The following is a 24,515-nucleotide window of genomic DNA, read 5'->3' as shown; positions in this document are numbered from 1 at the left end:
GGCTCGAGCCGGTTCTGTCTTGTATGTTGAAAAGGAACCCCTAGATATTGAATCCAACCCTACTTGCTGCCGACTCCAACTGGCAGAAGGGTTACAAATTAAATAATAATAATAAATGTGTTCTGTGTATTCAAGTTTTCACAACACAAATACCAAATAATTCCATAGCAGTTTCCCTGGATTAAAAAACAGCCCTATATAAATCCATCAGAAGCTAACAAGAAGCCATGCAATGGATTGTTTCAAAGTCATTGTTATGAGACAGAATATTGATTCAGATTTACAATGTAATGATAGCCCTGGAACTTGTTCTTTCAGAGACTGACCTCCAGCATTATTCTTTCTTCTTATCTGCCCCACAAATTCCTGAATTATTTCCATTATACAAACAGAGACTTAATGACAGCAAGCAAGGATGGAAAAAAAATGGGTTTGTGCCTTTCTGTGGATTTTTATGAACAAGCCATGAAAGGTCCGTCCCCACTGTCTCCCCGCCCCCGAGAAATGAGCGGGTTTTTCTACCCTAGATTTAGCAACCACACTCCTTCCATTAACAGCTGAGAGCTCTGCATATGCACTGCTGAGTCATTCAAGACTTCCAGCAAGAAATGGGAAAATACGATTTGACATTTGTGACGTTTTTGGGTGAGGGTGGGGCAGAAAAACAGCCTCTCAGGCCTTCCTTATACATCAAAGAAATGAAAGAGGGTTCAAATCCACTTATTTTCTCAGATTCAGATCACCGTTACTGACCTAGGTTTGTGTGCATGCTCTCTCTGATGATACTAGAAGCTCCACACAGACTTTGCTGTACGGGGCTAGAAAGTCAAAAACAAGACAAAGAAGTGCGTTATTTAGAACTGGCAAACAAGTGCCTACACACTGTTGGCACTTGTTATGCAAATAAAACTAGAGCCCAGGAGCAGGGGGCAGCATGGTAAAAAGAGTGTGAAGTTGAGAATAGGGAAGAGGCCTCAAAGGGAGGAGATTAAGATGAGCATAGCAAGGAAGCAGAAAAGAGAATGAAATGACAGCAGAGATGCACATGAAGAAAGTCTTACATAGAAGCCTCCAGGTGAGCTGGAATGGGCTGAAACTGATGTGATAAGAGACAGTGAGTGAATGGAGGAATTCAAAGAGGAGGGTGACATGGTCAGAGCTGTGGGAGAGGCAGATGGCTGATGATGCAATGGGAAGAGGTGAGAAGCAAGGAGGTCAGACAGATGGTTTCAGTAATCAAAGTGAGATAAGAGTAGCTTCCGGACAAGGGTAAAGAAAAAGAACTAAATGACACAGACAAGATAGATATTGGAGAGATCAATGAAAATAATTTTGGAGATGGCAGCTGACACCAAGAAGAGATGTCAGAGGGGCAGCTAGGGATTCAAGAAAGGGCTGGGTGTGTTAAAGAGAAGAATTAGGAGTTACCCTCGTAAAGATGGTAGCTGAAGCAACTGGCCAGGATAGAGGAATGAAGAGACTCTGAGAATGGGGAAGCCATAAAGGAAGACTCAGTATGGCCTGAGAAAAAAAAAACAAGAAAAGGTGTCACACAGTGATTAAGTGTCAAAGGTGGCAGACAGATACAGGAGGATGAGACTAGATGTGTCCCTTAGAGTTAGCTAGAAGCCAGTAAAATTGGTGACCTTAGTCATGGCAGTTTCAGTGGAGTGGAGGCAATGGAAACCCTTAGACAGATTGGAAGAGATCATCGAAAGAGTGGGTAACCAAGAAATCAAGACAGCAAAACTTAAACATAAATAAATAAATAAATACACAGTTAAGGATTTTGGAAAGGTGAGAGAGGAAACAGGGCAGCAATTAGAGGGTCATGTTAGTTTGCAGAATATTTTAATTTTAACCTGGTGCAGGGAGCACAAAATAAAGCGGCGGACAGATCAGTTAAAGGGGAATATTAAAAGGGGGAACTAGCGACAGCAGGAAGTGAGAAAGGATGAGGTCAAGGGGGCAGACAGAGTTTAGACTTTAGAATAAGAAAGTAGGAGAGAGTCTTCAGAGTCAGAAACAAAGAAGGTGGCAGTGGAATTAGGGTTTTAGTGATGGATCAGGAGTGAAAGATATTTCTAGGTCAATGTATTCAATGCAGAACCAAAATAGCTTTCTTTTTGCAAGACTTGACAGTAATCTGCTTCAGTGAAATAAATCCCTGACCAACTTTCAAAGGCTACTGAAGTAAATTGGTGAAGGAGGAATTGTAATTTACCTATGGGTCACTTTTATTTTTCAACTCTAGCATTTGGAAGCATTTACAGTTGCTAAAAACCTACTGCCTCCAGAAATAGATTGAGTTCCATAAACCCTACTCCAGACCAGGAAATCAGTACAAATAGGGAAGGATTTGCTACCGTCACCTACCCTTCATCTTATAGCTTATATTTTTAGGATTGGCTGGCAAGATATTACTCTGTTGTAGCAGAAATAAGGGAAGAGAAACTTGTGTCTCAGACTTTCCATGACTTGGTCAGATGACTAAAGGAAGGAGTATAAAAATATTGCTTGAGCATACAATGCAGGGGTATAATCAGGAAGGCCAAAACACAACTGGAGTTCCAGCTAGCAGAGGATGTGAAAGGTAACAAGAAGGGTTTCTACAGGTATGTTAGCAACAAGAAAAAGGTCAGGGAAGGTGTGGGACCCTAAATGAATGGGGGAGGCAACCTAGTCACAAATGATGTGGAAAAAGCTGAAGTACTCAGTGCTGTTTTTGCCTCGGTCTTCACAGACAAGGTCAGCTCCCAGACTGCTGCACTGGGGAACACAGTATGGGGAGGAGGTGAGCAGCCCTCAGCGGTGAAAGAACAGGTTAAGGATTATTTAGAAAAGCTGGACATGCACAAGTCCATGAGTCCAGATCTAATGCAGCCGAGGGTGCTGAGGGAATTGGCTGATGTGATTGCAGAGCCATTGGCCATTATCTTTGAAAACTCGTGGCAATTGAGGGAGGTCCTGGACAACTGGGAAAAGGCAAACATAGTGCCCATCTTTAAAAAAGGGAAAAAAGAGAACTTGAGGAAATACAGACCAGTCAGCCTCACCTCAGTCCCTGGAAAATATCATGGACCAGGTCCTCAAGGAATCCATTTTGAATCACTTGGAGGAGAGGAAGGTGATCAGAAACAGTCAACATGGATTCACCAAGGGCAAGTCATGCCTGACCAACCTGATTGCCTTCTATGATGAGATATCTGGCTCTGTGGATATGGGGAAAGCAGTGGATGTGCTCTATCTTGACTTTAGCAAAGCTTCTGATACGGCCTCCCACAGTATTCTTGCCAGCAAGTTAAAAAAGTATGGATTGGATGAATGGACTATAAGGTGGATAGTAAGCTGGCTAGATTGTCAGGCTCACAGGGTAGCAATCAATGGCTCGATGTCTAGCTGGCAGCCAGTAACAAGCAAAGTGCCCCAGGGGTCGGTCCTGGGGCCAGTTTTGTTCAACATCTTTATTGCCGATCTGGATGATGGGATAAATTGCACCCTCAACAAGTTTGTGAATGACACTAAGCTGGGGGGAGAGGTAGATACTCTGGAAGGTTGGGCTAGGGTCCAGAGTGACCTAGACAAATTGGAAGATTGGGCCAAAAAAAATCTGATGAGGTTCAACAAGGACAAGTGCAGAGTCCTGAACTTAGGGTGGAAGAATCCCATGCACCACTACAGGCTGGGGACCAACTGGCTAAGCAGCAGTTCTGCAGAAAAGGACCTGAGGATTACAGTGGATGAGAAGCTGGATATGAGTCAGCAGTGTGCCCTTGTTGCCAAAAAGGCTAACAGCATATTGGGCTGCATTAGAAGGAGCACTGTCAGCAGATCGAGGGAAGTGATTATTCCCCTCTATTCGGCACTGGTGAGGTCACATGTGGAGTATTGCATCCAGTTTTGGGCCCCCACTACAGAAAGGATGTGGACAAATTGGAGAGAGTCCAGTAGAGGGCAACAAAAATGATCAGGGGACTGGGGCATATGACTTACGAGGAGAGGCTGAGGGAACTGAGCTTGTTTAGTCTGCAGAAAAGAAGAGTGAGGGGGGATTTGATAGCAGCTTTCAACTACCTGAAGAGGGGTTCCAAAGAGGATGGAGCTCAACTGTTCTCAGGGATGGAAGATGACAATAAAATGGTCTCAAGTTGCAGTGGGGGAGGTCTAGGTTGGATATTAGGAAACACTCTTTCACTAGGAGGGTGGTGAAGCACTGGAATGGGCTACCTAGGGAGGTCGTGAAATCTCCATTCTTAGAGGTTTTTAAGATTCGGCTTGACAAAGCCCTGGTTGGGATGATTTAGTTCAGTGGATCTCAAACTTTTTTTTACTGGCAACCCCTTTCACATCGCAAGCCTCTGTGTGCGACCCCACCCCTAGCAAATTAAACACCCTTTTTAATATATTTAACACCATTATAAATGCTGGAGGCAAGCAGGGCTTGGGGTAGAGGCTGACAACTTGCGACCCCCCCTGTAATGACGTCACGAGCCCCCTGAAGGGTCCTGACCCCCAGTTTGAGAACCCCCAATTTAGTTGGTGTTGGTCCTGCTTTGAGCAGGGGGTTGGACTAGATGACCTCCTGAGGTCTCTTCCAACCCTAATCTTCTATGATTCTATGACTACAAAAACCTTTCATCTGAGGATCTGAAATCGCTTTACAAATATAAAGTAAAAGAAAAAAGTGGAACAACATGTCAAACCTTATTGCTCAATCACTGAGTTTTTATGGCATCTCCTCACCACATACTGGTACTTCATTGTTTATGTGATCTGTAGATCTCCTGGAACTTGGAAGCAGGGAGCTTGTCTACATACCAGTCTAAAGCACATTTGGGGCTTTATATAATGTGTAATTCTCTACCTATTGACATGGTTACAGGGCTGGCTGCACCTCTGCCTCCCCCAACTTCTAGTCTCCGAGTGCACCAGGTCTCAAGCCTTGTACCTTTAACTGTCCTGGCCTGGAATTGTGCAGTTCTCCCCACTCATAGACCAGGCCCTGGTCTACAGCACCTTGTGCATCACTTCCTTTGTATTTTGCAAATCTGACTGAATTTAAGTACCCACAGTTCTTCTTTCCTTCGGGAGTCTGTGACCAGTGATATATTGTGATCAGATAGCCTTCTTAAAACCAAAGTCTTATTTACCGGTATTTTAAACAGTAGGAACAAAGTGTTTAGAGAAAAAAGGTTTTGAAACAATCTACACTTATTTCTCTCTAACTTAAAGACTTACCATCCGCTGATGGTAACCTTGGCAGGCCTAACTTTTTCAGAAATCCCAGAAGGTGCCTATCTTAGTTTGGTTGCCCCAAAATGTTCCTCTCCTCCTACCTCTCTTTTGAGAATATGTTCCTTTTTAAACCTTTTGATCTCCAGTATGTGTGGGCCTTTTCCTGCCCTGGTATTTTCTCATAACATCCCTCAAGTATCTGCAGAGAAGTAATTTATCTTGAGCCATTTCTTCACTCTCTGCTTGTCTTTACTTACAACTCATATTAAACTACACCAAACTATTCATAGAATAAATGGTCCAAGAACCAGGTCAATATACAATATTCATAAATTATTACAGAGCAGTTCCAATTCCATGACACCCATATTACATAGGGATAAACTGATGCACAGAAGGGTAAAGTGAATTGCTTACAGAGTAAGTTAGTCACATCATGACACAAGAGTCCCAATTCCCTAGCCCGTTCTATCCAACAGACCATCCTCACAACTACATTCACTCTCAAGCGACTCTAGAAAAGTTCCTGTCTTTGGGCTTGACCCACCTACTTCTGATATAAGCTTTTGGGCTTAATCCAACTTCTGTTGAAGAAAATGGGAGCTGGACTGGTTTAAGGGCTACAGGATAAAACTTGTGCTTTTACTTTCCACTTGTTTTGATGTCCTGTCAGTGGACTGGTTCAAAGGATGTTAATCTTGGTTTGGAGCCAAATCTGAATCTTTGTAAAAAGCAAGCTTTTACATAACTGAATCCCAATAGAAATGCTTTTTTAAAATTCCAACTTTTATTTTTAAAACCAAACTGACTGTTATTATTCAGCCTGAGGGAAATGGACTTTTAAAATCCGGAGATTTCATAATTTAAGGTGGGAAACATTGAGAACCCAGGAAAATCAATTTTTTAAAAAAACATTCAGCCATAACGGTTTCTTTCTCCCTAGGTTTTAATTTCAAACCATCTTCATGCAACTTCCAAATGAAGCTGGTAGCTGTGACTGGCCAATCAGAATCCAGGTGTGGTGGGACAACAGAGGGTATGGCTACACTTGCAAATTTGCAGCGCTGCAGCAGGGTGTGAAAAAACACCCTCTGCAGCGCTGCAAATTGCGGCGCTACAAAGCGCCAGTGTAGTCAAAGCCCCAGCGCTGGGAGCGCGGCTCCCAGCGCTGTCCGTTATTCCCCACAGAGAGCTGGAGTACGGATAGCGCTGGGAGAGCTTTCTCCCAGCGCTGGGGCTTTGACTACACTTAGCGCTTCAAAGCGCTGCCGCGGGAGCGCTGCCGCGGCAGCGCTTTGAAGCACTAATGTAGCCAGAGACTAGTCTGGATGGCTGTTGTCATTTCATCACTACCTTACATCCATAAGTGGGCAGCACAGCTCTGGTATCTGCCACCTGTGTTGGGAAGGAGTCAACACAAGAGAAAAACTATGAAGCCGAAGATTCTCCTTGAAAAAAGGAGGTCAGTGTTACCATCCATCTCCTCTAAAATCAGAAATATTTGGGAGGTCCCTTGTTCTGTCAGTGCTAGCAAATAATTCTGGACTGGTAACAGAACCTTATGTCATGCATGACACTGTGTTAATACTTAGATTATAAGCTCTTTAGGGAAGGGACTGTCATTCTGTTCCGTGTTGGGACACCATCTGGCACTATATGACACTGGTCCATGCCAGGGGGTTCCTGAGTACTACTGCAATACAAATAATATTCTTATCACTAATTATGCAATGTCAGCAACTTTCTGGAATTGAAAAGTTTTCCACTCCTCCACAGTTTGATGCCAAGTTCAGCTCCTACCTACCTCTCTGTCCTGGTTTCTTTTTATTCCACTTCCGCAGACTTCACTATGCCCTTCTCCCATATTAGCTGTGCCTTATTCCATGCAATCTTCTTCCTAACGTGCCCCACCACGTTATCATTTTCTAAGACCCTCCTTAAATAATACTTCTTTCACAAGTATTATAAGTCTTATCCCTTCCCATAGTAGAGAATAAAATAGATGAGAGACTTAAAAAAAATGTAACTAACAAGAAGTTGTTGACATTACTGCTCAAGCTGCTTTCCTATCGGAGGCCTGGTCTACACTATAAAATTAGGTCGGCTTAGCTAAATAGCTCAGAGGTGTGAAAAAATCCACATCCCCGAGTGGCACATACAAACAAATTTAAATCCCTGTGAATTCTTCCATCAACCTACTTACTGCCTCTTGGGGAGTAGCATTACTTACACCGACAGGAGAATCCCTCTCGCCAGCATAGATAACGTCTACACTGAAGTACTATAGCAGCTGCAGCTGTGCCACTGTAGTATTTCAAGTGTAGACAGGCCCTAAATGGTTATAAGCTAATATAATCATTGTAATATCTTAGTACTATACCTCATGGACATTCATGAATTTATATTCATCCCCCCCGTCCCGTGAGATAGGAGTGCATCATCATCCCCATTTTAGACTGAGAACTGAGGCAGAGAGAGATGAAGGGTCTGATCTTTGGAGGTCCCGAGTATCCATAATGCCCAATCTAAGTCAGTGGCAACTAGAGGCACTTGGCCCACCTGAGAATCAAATGCTACACAGTTTGCTCGATGTCACACAGGAAGTGACCGAGGTGGGAGGCAGAGGTGGGAACCCAGCTTTCTCAAGTCCCAATCCAGTGTCTCAACTCAAGGCCATCCTGCCTCCCCTTGCATCCTCCCCGTTGTCTAGGAGTTGTCTGTTTGAATTGTAAGCCCTTCAGGACAGCCAGCTCATCTTCTTTGTGTGATACATAAACAACAGTAGCATTACGACAGGATCCCTGATACAGTGAGTGGGGGAGCAGGAGAAGCAAGTAGGGTGCCAAACAATGAAGACGCAATGACATCACACCCTGCTGTGACCCCATTGCACCAAGCGCTAGTCTAGAAACCACTGTGCTCCAGAAACCAAGGAGAGGGCCAGAGCTTCTGGCACAACCCCCCTCTCCAGCTAAACAGCCCCCGCCCCCCGCTGGCGCACTCCCCCATCACACCCTGTACCCTGCGCCCTCCCTCAGGGGGTGGAGGTGAACCCACCCACACCCTGCCCCAACCTCCCAGGCAAGCAGCGAGGAGGAAAGGGAACTCCTGCCCCTGCCCACCTCGCTGTCAGGGAGGGGCACGGTCAGGAAAGGGGAGTACACCCGCCCCCCCGGGGCAGTCAGGGAGAACCCCCCGCGGGAGAAAACACTGTCTTACCCGCCTGAGAGCTCAGCGCGCTCCTATTGGCCCCTCGCGGGCTCTCCGGGATCACGTGGAAAAGGACGTTAACTGCCGTTCGGCCGTTTCAGCCAGTCCTCTAACCCCGCCCTTTTCTCCAGCCGGCGAGGGAGTGTGAGGGGGGGGGAAAACGTCTCCGGGCTCGGCTGTCCGTGCGCATGCGCCAAGGAGGGAAGTCGGCGGATGGGGGGCGCGCGAGCGAGCGAGCGCGCGCTAGGGAGGTGAGGCCCGGCCGGGCGAGCGCGCCGCGAGAGACGGTTCCGGACATGGGGGCGAGAGGCGCGCGCGCGAGTGACTGACTGAGGGAGAAGGAGGCCGCCGCGGCTGGAGGAGCCTGACACTTCGCCCCTCCCCCAGCCGGCCCTGAGCGGGGAGACGCCGGTTGCCGCCCGGAGAGCGAGCGGCCGCCCGGGCTTTGCGCCTGTGAGGAGGAAGCGGGGAGACGCCGTCTCCTGCCCTGGGACCCTGCCGCCTTCCCCTGTGTAACCAGGGGGACCGGCCATCCCTTCCTCCGGGGCTGCAGGGGGACCCCTCAGGGAAAGGAGGCGAATCCACCCCGGGGAGAGGGGGCCCCAGGTGCCGGCTACCCCCCGCGCCAGCGGGCCGTCTCCAGTGGGGTAGGAGCCTCCACCCAGGATGTGAGTGAGGAAGTTCGTGCTTCGTCCCCACCCAGCCTTGGACGCTGAAGCCTCCGTTCCCGGGGCGAGCAGGGACCCGGGCGCTTGTCGCCAATGTGACGGCCACGCAGCCGGCTGTTGTCGAATTGCGATTCAGGGAGAGACGTGAAGGGGGGGGGGGAATAACCCAGCCCGCTAAGCACCGAGGGGGATCTCACCGCACGCCCTGCCTCAGCGCAGCACCACCGGGCCAGGGGCTTTCCACGCGCGGCCGCGTGGGGGGCTCGTGCGGGACAGCGCACTTGCAAGACACTTCTTAGCTTTTCCCTTGCAGGAGACGGTGGAGTGAGACGCTGCTCAGAGAGCAGCTGCTGTTCCCACCCTCTGCGGTTTTCCTTTAATTTTGGAACAATTTTTTTTTTGGAAGAGAGGGAAAAATGTCTTTCTTTAACTTCCGTAAAATCTTTAAGCTCGGTGGCGAGAAGAAAAAGAAACAATATGAGAACGTCAAGAGAGACTTGAATCCGGAGGAGTTCTGGGAGATAATAGGAGAGCTGGGAGATGGTGCTTTTGGTAAAGTGTTCAAGGTAAGAGAGAACCTGAGAAATGGCAACTTAAGCCTCATGTGGTATTGTTTCTTGAAATAAGTGCATCGCAAGCTTGCCCTTCTATAAGGCCTGTCGTCTGAGGATCTCAAAGCATCCTTCTAACATACGTAAGTATTATGCCCATTTTACACTTTGGGAAACTGAGGCAAATAGGTTGTGATTTGCCCAGTCATGTATTTAAACATTGACAGCACTGGGCTACCTGAAATTCCTAATCATCACAAGGAATCAGAGAAACTGGAGATGGAAAAGGCCTATTAGGTCATCGTCCCGCCCTCTTCTCCAAACCGCCACTGCTGAGTTGTTCCCTGCTTCAGCTTTTTTTTTCCTCCAGTGTTTTGTTCAGTCTGGCTTTTAATCTCTCAGGGGATAGGCTTCTCTAGGCAAGCATAAGCTCAGTTTTCATTCCCTGGCTACTTTTTTTGTAAAATATCAAACTTAGAAGTAAAATAGACTTAAATGTCTCTTATAGTAGCATGAGTGCTGATCTTGTGATATTTTTAATGAGTCCGTTTGCCTTAATAGAATATCTTGTTCTCTTGATTGAATTAATGATTAATTGAATTAAATGCCCCAGGGCTGTCCAGGTTTTTCTTTTTTAAGGATGTGTGTGCTGGCTGTCCTAACTTGTTTCAATGACTTGATCTAAAATGCTGCAATATAGCAATATACCTTATATTTTTATAGGCTACTTACTATGTAAAACTTCACGGAACAAACCTACATTGTAATAGTTTTAAATTTCTTTCATAAAGACACTATCAGATAGATGTCAAGAAATAAACTCAAGCCTTCAAACATCCTTCTCTGCTGGCTTTGGGTTTCACACAGGATGTCAGTGCCTTTAGTTTGTTTTATGGAGTGCATGATGTTTAATGTTTCTTGGTGTGGAGGAGAGAACCGCATCCTCAAGCTCATTAGGGAGCAGACGTGATGCAGGAAGGTGATATCTTGAGCCGATTCATGGGACAGGGATAAAGTGTAGAAAAAAGGATACCAGATGCATTGTTACTGGAAAGTATCTAATTGTTTCAGTCAAGAAGTTTTCATGTTTAAAATACAAGATCGTTTACACCAGGGATTCTCAGCCTTTTTCTTTTTGAGCCCCATTCCCCCCAGCATGCTATAAAAACTCCACGGCCCACCTGTGCCACGACTGTTTTTCTGCGTATAAAAGCCAGGGTTAGGGGGTAGCAAGCAGGGCAGTTGCTTGGGGCCCTTTGCCATAGGGGGCCCTGCGCTAAGTTGCTCAGACTTTGGCTTCGGCCCTGGGTGGCGGAGCTTGGAGCCCTAGGCTTCAGCTCCAAACAGTGGGGCTTCGACTTTCCGCCCTGGGACCTACCAAATCTAATGCCAGCCCTGCTTTGTGGGCCCCTGAAACCTACTCGCAGCCCCCCAGGGTAGGGTCACCAGACAGCAACTGTGAAAAATCGGGATGAGGTAGGGGGTAATAAAAGCCTATATAAGAAAGACCCAAAGATCGGGACTGTCCCTATAAAATCGGGACATCTGGTCACCCTACCCCAGGGGGCCCTGGATCCTGGTTGAGAACCACTGGTTTACACAGTTTCCTTATCCTCCAGCAAATAGCAGCTATTCTGGACAGAAGCAATTTTGCATTTTCTTATGTTTCTTTTCCAGATTGTTAGAGGGAATAACACTTTCCATTAATATTTTTGTAAGTTAAGTAGCATCTGTTGCATGCTTTCCTTTTCACTAGGGCCATGTCTGCGTACAGCGCTGCAGTGCTGTAGCTATACTGATACAGCTGCGCCACTGCAGCGCATCTGTTGAAGGGCTCTCCTGTCAGTGTAAAAAAACTCACCTCCGTGAGTGGCAGAAGGAATGTCGATAGGAGAAGCTCTTCCGCTGACATGGCACTGTGGACACAAGCACTTATCTTGGTAACTTATGTCGCTCGGGGGGTGTCATATTTACAAACCTGAGCAACGCAAGTTTTGCTGACATAGTCTGTAGAGTAAGATATAGCCAAACTCAGAAATCCTGTTCTAATTCCAGAGTCTGGTTTTCAGGATTCTCCTATGTAAATAACATCCTTTTAAAGGAACACAGAACTTGATTATTTTATTTTTTTTAAAGCAAAGTTGAGATTTTCAAAGCAGCGTAGGGGATTGGTACATCTTCCAAGAAAATGAATGGATGTCTATCTAAATCCTTTAGATTGTTTTGAAAATCTCAGTCAAATCTGATATAGCAGAGCAGCCTCATAAATAGCATGTGTGGACTCAATTTTTTTTTAAACTTCATAAGTGTGTTTTAAATTTTTCTTCTGATTATTATAATGGTCTTTCCATCAGGGGAGAGTGGGCAGGCCCCAGAGCAATGCCACTAAACATCCTCTGGCACATCCCTTTTCCATGTGCAGTTTTAGCTGCTAGTTATAAACACACTATCTGCAGGATCTGGGTAAAATTATGTAGTGAGCTCCCCTGAGAGCAGCACCAGTGATCTTGTCATACTAGTGCATGATGCAGAAAGTGCAATTGACCAACAGAACAGTGAAACTGTTCATTCTGGCATTTTGAGGTATGAACGAAATAAACATAATAAAAGAGATTTAGCTCCCCTGACAGTAAGTCTACATTTTTCAGCAGAAAGTGTGACTTCTAATTTGATGATATCTCTGCATTTAGAAAACAAAACTTTTTTTAAATGCTGAAGTTGTTCACAATTTTAACAATTTTCAAACTGAAAATATTTTTAAGAATCTTGTTGTTTCGATTATAGTAGTAAGAATGACACTTGGAATTCCACAGTCTTGTTACTTGTGCGCTCTCAAACTTTTTTAGTTGAATGCAAAAATCTGTCAATTTTCACATATTTTAACATTACTGAAAGCTCCCTCAATTTAAAAAATGGAAAGTGGCAGATATGTATCAGTAGGATTGCTCTTATTTTCTGAGGAGTTCCACTTGTTTCTATTTATCATTTGAGACGAAGATGTCTAAACCAGGGGTCCCCAACCCCCGGTCCGCGGCCTCTTAGAAACCGGGCCGCGAACCGACCCAGTGGAGCTTCCGCAGGCATGCCTGCGGGAGGTCCAGCTGAGCCGCGGGACGAGCGGTCCCTCCGCAGTCGTGTCTGCGGGAGGTGCGCTGCTCCCGGGGCTCAGCTGGAGCTTCCGCAGGCACACCTGCGGGAGGTCCACCGGCCGGGGCTCAGCTGGAGCTTCCGCCGGCAAACGAAACCGGTCCCTGGACCCAAAAAGGTTGGGGACCCCTGGTCTAAACTACACATCCTATATGTATTGTAGCTTGTTCACTGAGGCTGTTACACAGAAACTTCTTAGTTCCAAGTGTTAGAGTATGTCACAATCTTAACTCCTTGACATATGCATCTCTGCTTAGAAACTGCTAGGATAACATATTTGACTACAATTATTGGAAGGATGTTGAATGATTTCAATAAAACAGACCTGTTGCCTTTTAAAGACAATTTGTATTTAGTGATTTATAAAACAACACATTGGAAAAACTACTTCCCTGCCTCCGCCTCTGCCTCCCACCCCCGCCTCCAAATATCTTTTTGAGCATGCCATTCTTTGCTAATGTCATTAACGTGCTTTAGGTGTGTGGGTGTGTGTGTGTGTATATATATATATATATATATATATGTATATGTATATACCAACTACATCTTGAATACCAATAAATGGTTAAATTACAAAGCAAGTATAAATAAATCTGCTGAAAGGTGATTAGAGCTAAGCTTTATCTGGCATCCAGAAGGGGGTGGGGCAAATAGAGCTGTTCAGTCACAATTCCATTCTGGAACTAGCAGCCAAACCATGTTAGTTAAGTAGATCCTGGATCTCGGAGCCTTTTACCCAGTGAATCTAAATCAAGCCACCTTTGTTATCTTGCATAAAAGCACTGAAGAGTACTCAGAAGTGTTTTCTCATAGAAGTGTTAGTTTTTGTTCCTGGAGTGAACATAATTTTCATGAATACCTGAATGTCAAAAGCTTAAGGAAAATAACATACTACTTCCACAGCTCAATTTTCTCTGAATTGGATTTCAGTAAACTAAAACATCTTTTTATGTAACTGTTAAGACCCTAGGAACCTTGTGTGAATGTCCGTATTCTCAATGTTTCAGCAGATTTACAATAAAAGAACACTAAACAAATCAGATTTTGTGTTTCTTCGGTATTTAATGCAAAACAAAGATCAGGTTGCCTACTTGATACAGCTTACATTTAGAAACATCTTTTAAGTAGTCATTCATTTTCAGTTGACAAAATATGCTTAAGCAGCCCCCTGAAACAACGTTTTTCTTTAACATGTTTGTTACTATTGGTCATATGAAATTATGACTTGATTAATGTTATTAATATAAATTTATTTAATACAGGATATATTAACCTAACAAAATGTAGTTGAAGTCCTTAGGATATTTAATTTGTGGTTTAAATTTTTTTCTGCTAATGGTACAGCTCTTTTTCTCTTACTAATCATTTATCTGCTTCCCGTTCTATTAGATTGCATATGACATGTCTCTTGCAAATACAAAAAGAAAAACATACGCAATCTAAAACAGAAACATCCATATAATTAAAATGTTAATCAGAACTGCATTAAAAACTCTTGTTTCGTACAGTGCTAAAAGAGCAAAAATTGCCACCGATGTAATTACTACCAGGAATTGAGAAAATACTTAAAACATTATCTTTTGAAATGGAAAAAAAAATGAGGCAAAATCCACTGTGCTCTCAGAAGCTGAAAAATTCTATAGCTCAAAAATAATGAGGTAGCTCTTCCAACACTCTGGATTTACATGGGCAAAAATAAAGATGTGAAGGAACTTGTTTTTATCTGCCTCTAAGGATAGCAATTTCCATGGTTTGGAATCTTGGTTAAATGAGGATTTGATAACTCATTAAAATTAAAAACATGACCATCTTCAAAGTAGAGAATCAAAAGGCAAACTTAGACTCATGAATCACAGCCAGATCTTCTTTTTGGGTAATATCTTTCACTGTCTGTTGGAGTAGTTGATGATGCTGATTAAAATACATTGACAATAGCTGAGTAATATAAAATCTCAAGCTAGCAATAATAAATTGGAGACTCTTGGGAGGAACAACCTGTGTATTGTTTCCATGCACATCTCCTGAAGGCAAAGATGGGGCAGTCTATAATCTTGAAGAGTACAGATCTTAGACCAAAATTTAAGAAAAGCAGTACAAGCTCTACTATGTACAGCTCAGCTAATAAAAACACCTACCATGGCATATAAAAGCAAGGCGGAAGGAGTGAGAAAATGAAGGAATAAAGTTTGTTCAAAAAATTATTTGAATGATCGCTAAGGCCAAAACTTGGCCTCTAAACCAAACTTCGACCCCACAGAGAATCTGCCTTACTATTTCAGCATTAAAAATTCTTGGCGCTGTGGCAACTCTGTTCCCCCATGCAAGCAGGTAGAACAGAGCACCCCTTCAGCAGAACTAAGGGCCTTTTGTTTTAAGTCTTTATGATAATGTGACGAATGGCCAGGAGGATGAAACTTTATCCCTAAGTAAGTAAAAGCAGAGATTTGTTCTAGAAGGTGGCCCTCTATCTGCCACTCAATTTCAAGAGGATTCTTCCCAAATATGATGATGATGGTCTTATTCTAATTGAGAACCAGGTCTCAAAGTGCACTAAAATGATCTCATAACTGGCAGAGGTTTTGCTCTTGAAGTTTGCAATAAAACAACCATGTCATTGGAATATAGTAACCAGTTATCCCGGTTCAATAAATAGTAAAATTTTCTGGTCCTGAATGCATTTGTACTGATCTGTTCATGTCGTCTTAGCCCTGGCAGGCTGAAATGGGCTATCCATGCATTCAGGTTCATTAACTTACTGAACTTCTAAATAACATTTAGAAATATCTTTGATACTAGTTAGGTAAAACTTCTAAATAGTTCAATTAAAAACTAATATTCCCACTGCAAATCTCTCCCAGCTAGATCAGGGTGGCTACATAACTGGAGACTGCTGCTGGCCTTTCTCATATTATAGGGATGGTTAAGGTTAGATAAGGCTTTTCATTCTAGTTAGTTTTCAGACACTCAAAACTTCCACATTTTAGGCAGACTTTCCCCCCCTCTAGTTTGCTGTGTGCTGTGGGGTTAATTGTTTAGGGAGTTTGAACAAAAGCAATTGTTACTTCCGAGTATGAGGAGAGTGGAGGAGAAAAAACTTTCTCTATTGTTTTTATATATTTGAAATTTTTCAGGGAGAATGAAAATCACTTTTTTTTTTAGGGAAGAAAATAGTTCTGATGCAAATTCTTTGATTTGATCAAGGTTTGACTCTTTGGAAAATCATTTTGAGGGGTGGTCTGCTCAGAGTTGTAGCTACAACTTAAATTGGTTTAGAAAGTGATTTGGTTAAATTGGTGAAACCCCTTATGTGGTCTCTCTTGTTTCAGATTAAAAGGCCATATTTATTTAATTCGATAAGGAATTGTTTTAAACTAAATTGATATAGGCAACTCAAACTGAAATTAAGAGCTACCGTATAACAGGTTTCCTCAAATCGCTTTCTAAACTGATTTATTTAATTTGGTGTTCAGATTGTGGATAAACAAGCCTTTGGTGTACGTAATGTTGTTCATGGGTTGGTCTTGCTATACTCCTAAAATTCACGGCTAAGGATCCTGTATTTTACATGTATGCATGACTAATTTAACTGCAAGAATGCCCCACTTAGCCCTCTGAATCAATCAGAAGTGACCAGGACCCACTTCCAGTTTAATCTGCTAGTTTGGCTTGTGAGAAAAAAATTACTTACCCTTCTGTAAGCTAATGAAGTGTTATGAACTTTCCTAACAACTAGGCAGTGTTTTCCACCCAGGCTCCTCTAGAGGACGCTCTGCCAATAAGCCTACTCCCCACAATCTCTTGGCCTAAGTGCAGTATCCTATTTCCATATATAGTTGTTCATCAGAAAAAGTTGTCTTGCAAATATTTTAATTCTTCAAAAATGTTCATGCTTCTTGTTTTGTCCAGTTATTGTTCGAGGTCTAGGGTGACAAAACTTTGGCTCATGTTAGATGTTTACAAGACCTTTACTGTTTTCTTATCAGAATTCAGAAAATCTAGATGCTGTTTTGCTCTATATGAAGGCAACAAGATTCCCAACTTCATTTTTGACTTGGCATTTTTGCTGGCTTAGCATAGGTATATGAAGTGGTGAAATTTCCTTGGCCTAACAAAGCTCATTCTTCTCTCTACCATTGCTTTTTGGGTTGAACGAGAGAGTTGTCCAGAACAGCCACAGTCTCCAATTTTTCCAAATTTTCTACTAAACCTAATCTACAGTAGAAAATGTTTGCTGGTACAGTTATATTGGGAAACCCACCGAATATAGAGGCAGCTTATATTGGCAAAAAGTACTTTTGATGGTATAATTTACACAGTTTCCCCAAGAAAAATAAGCTATACCAGCAAAAGCACTTTTATGCCTCTATACGTGTTATGGTGTTTTGGGGTCCACCGAGATTAGCAAGGGATTCTGTCCCTGGCTGCCCTGTAACCTTGGGTGGAGATCTTTATGCTGTGCAGATATAGTTCAGATCCTGGACACCAGTAGCAAGCCCAAAAACATAAGGTCTCATGCTGGCTCTCACCAGCCTAGTTATTCTTTACAGGGTGACATTATGACATTACCTAGGGTACAGTCTGGACTGATGGACAACTGTGTCCCCTCAATTCCCCAATCTGGGGTGCCTTTTATACTACTTGTTATGAGAGCAATCACTTTTGGTCTGCTCTCTCACTGTCTCCAGCATGTAAATCACTCCCAACTATACTGTGAGTGCTATAGCCAGCCACTCATGAATTACACTGCAGGACGACACCAGCAAACTTCCAGTCCCAAATTTCCCCCCAGAAATGTGCATCTTGTATTGCAGAGCACCCTCCTGGACAATACAAGCTCATATAAAGTCAGTCATTTATTAATAGAAAATGATATGCACAAATCTTGTTATCCCAAATGGAATTTCCCAGACACTTCAACCCAAACACATTGGTGTAGATAAAACAAATGTATTAGCTACAGAAAGATAGATTTTAAGTGACTACAAGTAATGAGGTATATAAGTCAGACTTAACTGCATTTTACCTTTTATTTCTCTGTAACCAACACCTAACTTAAGCTAAATGAATATAAAGCAAAGGTTTCTCTCATCACATGTTCCAGCAGTCTTATTGACAACCCCTTCCAGTCCAGTGCTGCTTCCTTTGTTCTTCAAGTGTTGATGATGCCATGGGTAGAGAGCAGGGGAGAGATGATTTGTGCCATCTGCTTTCTCTTTTTATAGCCCTTTCTCTTGCACAAGAATCATCTCCACCTGATGTTCAGGAGACAGTCACTGTGGCCAGAAACCTTAAGCTGCTCCTTTGTCAAAATGTAGATTTTTTTTTTATTATTATTATTATTTTAACATGCCCCCTCTCTCCTGCCGAGGAGTGGCCATTTAATCAGGTGGTGATCCATTTGATCTTGTTGACACCTGGCTGAGGGATTTGGCTAGCCTTTTGTCTCTGAACTTATTTGTGACTGACCTCCAGAACATGTTGGAACATGTCTTGGTTATATTATACAGTGAAATCTTATGTCTTTACTAGGGCTGTCAAGCAATTAAAAAAAATTAATTGCGCGATTAATGATAGAATGCCATTTATTTAAATAGGTTTTGGATATTTTCTACATTTTGAAATATATTGATTTCAATTATAACACAATAAAAAGTGTACAGTGCTCACTTTATATTTTTGTTTTTTACAGTGCAAGTAGTTGTATAAAAATAATATAGTTTTTTTCAATTCACCTAATACAAGTACTGTAGTGCAATCTCTTTAGAGCCTACAAATCCACTCAGTCCCACTTCTTGTTCAGCCCATCGCTCAGACAAACAAGTTTGTTTACATTTATGGGAGATAATGCTGCCAGCTTCTTGTTTACAGTATTACCTAAAAGTGAGAAGAGGAGTTTGCATGGCATCGTTGTGTCCAACATCGCAAGATATTTATGCGCCAGATGCACTAAAGATTCATATGTCCCTTCATGCTTCAACCATCATTCCAGAGGACGTGCGTTCATGCTGATAATGGGTTCTGCTTGATAACCATCCAAAGCAGTGCGGAGCGACGCATGCTCATTTTCATCATCTGATTCAGATGCCACCAGAAGAAGGTTGATTTTCCTTCTTGGTGGTTCAGGTTCTGTAATTTCTGCATCAGAGTGTTGCTCTTTTAAGATTTCTGAAAGCATGCTCCACACCTCGTCCCTTTCAGGTTTTAGAAGGCACTTCAGATTCTTAAACCTTGGGTTGAGTGATGTAGCTATCTTCAGAAATCTCACATAGGTACCTTCTTTGCTTTTTGTCAGCTCTGCAATGAAAGTGTTCTTAAAACGAATATGTGCTGGGTCATCATCCAAGACTGCTATAACATGAAATATATGGCAGAATGCAGGTAAAACAGAGTAGGAAACATACAATTCTCTCCCAAGGAGTTCAGCCACAAATATAATTAATGCATTTTTTTTTTTAACGAGTGTCATCAGCATGGAAGCATGTCCTTTGGAATGGTGTCCGAAGCACAAAGGGCTACAAAAGTGCCATGCGAACGCCTGTTCTCACTTTCAGGTGACATTGTAAATACAAAGTGGGCAGCATTATCTCCCATAAATGTAAACAAACTTGTTTGTCTTGGCGATTAGCTGAACAAGAAGTGGGACTGAATGGACTTGTAGGCTCTAAAGTTTTACATTTTGTTTTTGAGTGCAGTTATGTAACAAAAGGTTCTACATTTATAAGTTGCACTTTCAGGATCCAGATTGCACTACAGTACTTGTATTTTTCAGTTCACCTCATACTATTTCTTTTGTTTGCCATTTTTACAGTGCAAATATTTGTAATAAAAATAACATAAAATGAGTACTCTTTACTTTGTATTACTGTGTTGTAATTGAAATTAATATATTTGAAAATGTAGAAAAACATCCACAAATATTTAATAAATTTCAATTGGTATTCTGTTTAACAGTGAGATTAAAACTGTGATTAATTGCATGAGTTAACTGCGATTAATCGACAGCTCTAATCTTTACATAAAATGTTACCACACATGTTTTACCAGGAAAATAATGATCAGCAAATCATGAGTTTTCAAATGATATCTTACACAGTATGCTTTATACAAAGTTTAACATAGTCTTGTAAAAATGGGTGAATATAGGGGTACAGACTGTCTCAGACACTAACAATGCTCCCAATCCCAAATTTCCTTAAATAAATCCTTCCTAATTTCTTAAGTACCCATATACTCTGACCATTCCCCTGGTTCATCACCCCTGAAGATGTGAAGCCAGCCTCCCCAAGTATCAGCTTACTTTAGCATACACACTCAATGCAGTTTGCACACCAGAGACCTGATTGGGATGAAATAAAAGTTTATTCAATACAAAAATCACAGATTAAAAGATTAAAACAGTAAGGGGAAGCAAGCATATACAAGCTGCACAGAAAATAAACATAAAAATGCAACTTCAAGTTTTACACTTTCATATTAGCTAAAATCCCTTTCCTAATACAAGTTACCTATGGCCTTAAGACATACCCTCTACCTACAGGAGGGATCCAGCATTCACAGACAGCCTCCTGGCCGGAGGCTGTCCCTCCAGTTCTGGATAAAAACCTTCAGTACCAACCCTGTTTGTAAAAGCCTGCCCCCTCCCCTGACCTCTAACCAAGAGTCACCATGGACTTTCAGAGTGGGTAAATTCCCTGTTGAGTTGATAGCCTGGATGGTCCTAGTGTCTTCCTATTAATCTGTAATGGTTTATCATTGTCTTTTCCTGAGCTGATGGATACTTGAATCCTGTTTTGTATAAACACTTGGCTTGGGAGGTGCTCACTGCCCGGCTGTAAGGTGTAGAGGAAGTTGTACCGATTATGAGCACAGTTCTCTAGATACATAAATACATATATTCATAACTAGAGTCTGTATAAACCTCATAATGACCAAGTTCAGAACATTACAGGCTTTCATAAAAGACCATATTCAATATACTTTTATAGTACAATAATACAGTATGCAATCAGTTGGCATAACTGTTCATTTTGGGGGTTTAAAACGTCTGTTCTCCCCTAAGGACCCTGATTGTCACATCTTTATATATACTAGGGCTTTGGCTTGTATAGAAATGTTGTGGGTTTTTTTTAAAAAGTCATCCCCCAACAGACATTTTCATACTGGCAGAAGTTTCTAGTGTTGACGTGACACACAGTATTCACTAGCAAATATGTTCTCTCAATAGAGACTTATTGAGATCTATCCCAGGCTGGTCCGGTCCTCAGGTTTTTTGTTGTTATTGGGACTGAGGTTAAATGAACCTTCCTTTACTGTTTTGTTTTATATTTGGAAAGTGGTCTCACAGTGAGGGTCTACTTAGCGTTATTCTCTCTATCCTAGCATGTAACTTTTGTGTAATACATAAAGAAGTTCTTCTCTTCCTTCTAGTTTCTTTTAGGGTGTATACCCATTTTGTTCCATTTAAAATTTGCATGCTGCCATGTTTTGCGTTAAAGTTTCAGCACTGGAAAAAACACAGTCTGGAGTAAGGGGGTGAGTAGAATTGAATTGGCTAGCAGATCAAAAAAATGAGTTTTTGATTGGCTGCCATGTGCCTGAAATCTGCACAAGGAGTTATAACCCACTGGTCTGTACTTGGTAACCCTAGGGCACAGGAAAAAACAAGCAGGAAGAAAATTCTTCCTTTATCAAATTATTAGCATCTTCCATTCCAATGCAGGTGAATCAGTAATACTGATCAAAAGAAGCTAAGTGCACCCAGAGATTTTAGTACACAGAAAATCAGTGGAGGATTTTTGGTAGTCTTGATTCAAAATTGTTTGTATTTATAAAATATTTTGCTCTAATCTGTCTAGACTCATAGCTTCCTGTATAAACTGAAAAAATGCATGCTTTTCTTTTCATTATCTGAACATAAGGTCTGGAAGGGATAATAGCTTTCTTTTTTGTATTGAACTATTGCATAAATACATGTTAAATATGTCAGTATGGGGAGCAAATCGTTTAGACTATTAATATATATGAATATAAGTGAAAAATAGTCTTATTGTAATTGATGTAGGTGTTTACCTTTAGACTGTGAATTTCATAAACAGCTAGACCCAAATTAATTTCTCCTTTTAAAAAAGAAATGAATAGTGAAATAATGAAATTGTACTTGTCACAAATTCAGATTAGATTTTCCATTCAGGTACTGTTACTTTTTGTCAGAAATGGGCAATGAGAGGTGGAGATAGGGAAGGAAACAAGTCAGGGTATGTTTATGCTACAGACGCTGCAGCTGCACCGCTTTAGTGTAGATACTTACTACAGTGATGGCAGGGGTTTTTCCATTGCTGTACTAAATCCAACCCCCCACACTCCCCCCGAGAGATGGTAGATAGGTTAATGGAAAGAACTGTTGGCCTAGTGTAGTCTACAGCAGGGCTTAGGTTAGCATCACTGTGTCTCATGGGTGAGAGTTTTTCACACCTTTGGGCAATGTATCTAGGTTGATCTGCGTTTTAGATGTAGACCACACTTGAGTTTATTTTTACTCAGATGTAACATGAATTCTTCAAATAACAGCATTGTTTACTGTTTGTTAATTAAAACACTTACAAACTCATATTATTTATTTAATCTCTACTTCCTACGTACCTCATCATTGTGTTAAGCAGGCCTAAAGAGTTTAAGTTCTTCTGGATATGACTTTTGAAACAAAGATGAAAGCTTACCATGTGTAGAAAACAAAGGATTTTTTTAGTCTCACTGATCAGCTTGGTCTGCTGCTCAAAGTCAAAACTATCCTTAATGTTGCAGTGCCCCAGGAAGTATGGAGAAACTGTTAACTTTAATTTTCACACTATTATAAATAATTTTATTAAAAAACATGAGAATATCAGGTAAGACTAAGGCAGTCTTTCTCATGATTAAACAGTAAGAAACAGTCTTGCTGCACATAGCTATGTATGCTTCCTTGTTGCCTCTGTAACTTTGGGATTTTGAGAGGGAGCGGGTAGAGCAGGAAAAACTTACCTACAACCAGTAAACTATTGTTTGAGAATTTTACTATTTTTAATGGATCCCTACTGAAGATGGTCATCTTTCTTCTTTATAAAAGGTTTCTCTTCTTTGGTGTGGGTATGATGAAATGTTTTAAATAAGCAAGATGGATAGCACAAGTTGTTTAATGCCTCCTCATTTTCTGTATATCCTTGTATGTCATTTGGTGTATGAGAGTTATGCACTGTGGGTCCTGATCATATGAATAATATGTTGTCTACATTTTACTCTTGAATGCAGTGAGCACACAAGGGCACAGAGTATAAATATAGAATATGTTCATGATCACTCCCTTTCCTTTACCAGGCAGTCATCTTTTCCAAAGCGTGAGCTCAGCTATATAAATTGTTCTGACATTCTAGTTAAGTACTTTATTTAACATAGGAAACACTTACTTTAATTTCTGAAGTTTTCTAGTACTCTGCATCATCTATACTTACAAAATTTCTAATTTTTAAGGTCCAGAAACCTATGCATAGTCTATTATAGTTAACAATCTATCTGTAACATCTTGAACTTTTTTGACATTTTTATTCTCCAGATTGTTTGTATATACTTTATATAGTAGGACAGATGCAACCATTTAAGGTTGTACAATGGTTTCCATAATAAAGTCCTCTTTGTCGAGCTGTCATAACTTTGAACAATATTTAAGCATTACATTTTTCATGATCTGTTTATGAAGTTGTTTTCTTGAATGTTCATCCACTTCTGAGGGAGAAAAATTCTTGATTTTCTTGCCTTTAACAGGCCTTACATTTAAAGTGGCTAAAATTTTAGAGTTGCATCTTTGGTATGAAAATAGTCCTCAGAGGAGCAATACACACATTCTAGGTTAAATTGTTTTACATTTGACTAAATTATGAAAATTGTACTTGAGAGAATGCTATACATGTGCACTACTTAAATAATCCAGAACAAATATATACAAGAAAACTTTTTTTGCCACTCCTCTTTTGTTAGGGAACTGAGGATGGAGTTCCTGATGTGGGAGAGTGAGTTATGTTCATCCAAGACTATACAGATGGCTCCATTCCAGTGGTAGTTCTGACTGGGAATCTTAGGCATTCTCTTTGTGGTATGCACATAAGTACAAACATTTTGTATTGTTCCTTTCTCTCAAAAAAGTACTTTATTTTTTTATTTCCAGTGCACAAAGAAAAATTTCCTTTTGTCTGTCTTCCTTTCCACTCTGGTTTCCTTTCTACCCCTATCCAAGGAGGTGGAATCCCTGAAGAGAAGCTGAATCTTCAGTTAGATGCATCTGGAGTTCAGGAAATAATACTGCTACTTATCTCTTATATAGCACTTTTCATGAAAGGGACATGAGTGGAAATGCAACAGTTCCCAAAAACATGAGTCAGGTGATCCACTTGCCTTTTAAAAGCCTGAATAGAGGTCTACAGTAGGGCATCTGAGCTCTGAGGCACTGCCCTCAGTCAGTTGTTGGAACAATCTGAGTGTAAATTTTAAAGATTTCTGTGTTGAAGACTTTCATACCTATTATTCCAAACAGTGCATCATCAGTACTGGTATAGACAAGGTTCAGACCTTTTTATCATTGTCTTTAACCCTGCTCAGACCATGATAGTAAAATAACTTTTGCCATATTTAAACCAGAGGTTCCACCATTGGTGGAGTGTTAACTATGGAACGCAAG

The 24,515-nt window shown here is 41.6% G+C and overlaps 2 protein-coding genes across 10 annotated transcripts in view; one reads left to right on the top strand and one right to left on the bottom strand.

The window, feature by feature from the left end:
• The window catches only part of STN1 (STN1 subunit of CST complex), a 60,912-nt gene extending 52,333 nt beyond the window's left edge, over positions 1 to 8,579 (bottom strand). For 3 of the 6 annotated variants that reach the window (XM_045023793.1, XM_045023787.1, XM_045023788.1), the window contains exon 1: positions 7,795 to 8,048. The gene's annotated coding sequence lies outside the window, so the exon portion shown is untranslated. Of the gene's footprint in view, positions 1 to 753; positions 778 to 7,794; positions 8,049 to 8,454 lie in introns of those variants that run through there. The other 3 variants (XM_045023789.1, XM_045023790.1, XM_045023792.1) reach the window with 3 other exon arrangements.
• The window catches only part of SLK (STE20 like kinase), a 71,741-nt gene continuing 55,478 nt past the window's right edge, over positions 8,253 to 24,515 (top strand). For 2 of the 4 annotated variants that reach the window (XM_045023782.1, XM_045023784.1), the window contains exons 1-2: positions 8,253 to 8,696; positions 9,563 to 9,679. In XM_045023782.1, the coding sequence (XP_044879717.1) occupies positions 8,634 to 8,696; positions 9,563 to 9,679 (180 nt within the window). In that variant the 5' untranslated portion in view covers positions 8,253 to 8,633. Of the gene's footprint in view, positions 9,680 to 24,515 lie in introns of all 4 variants that reach the window. The other 2 variants (XM_045023785.1, XM_045023783.1) reach the window with 1 other exon arrangement.

This window comes from Mauremys mutica, chromosome 7 (assembly GCF_020497125.1).
Source record: "Mauremys mutica isolate MM-2020 ecotype Southern chromosome 7, ASM2049712v1, whole genome shotgun sequence".
Taxonomy (NCBI): Eukaryota; Metazoa; Chordata; order Testudines; family Geoemydidae; genus Mauremys; species Mauremys mutica.
The sequence above is the reverse complement of the archived record's forward strand: the minus strand, read 5'-3'. Positions and strand labels throughout refer to the sequence as shown.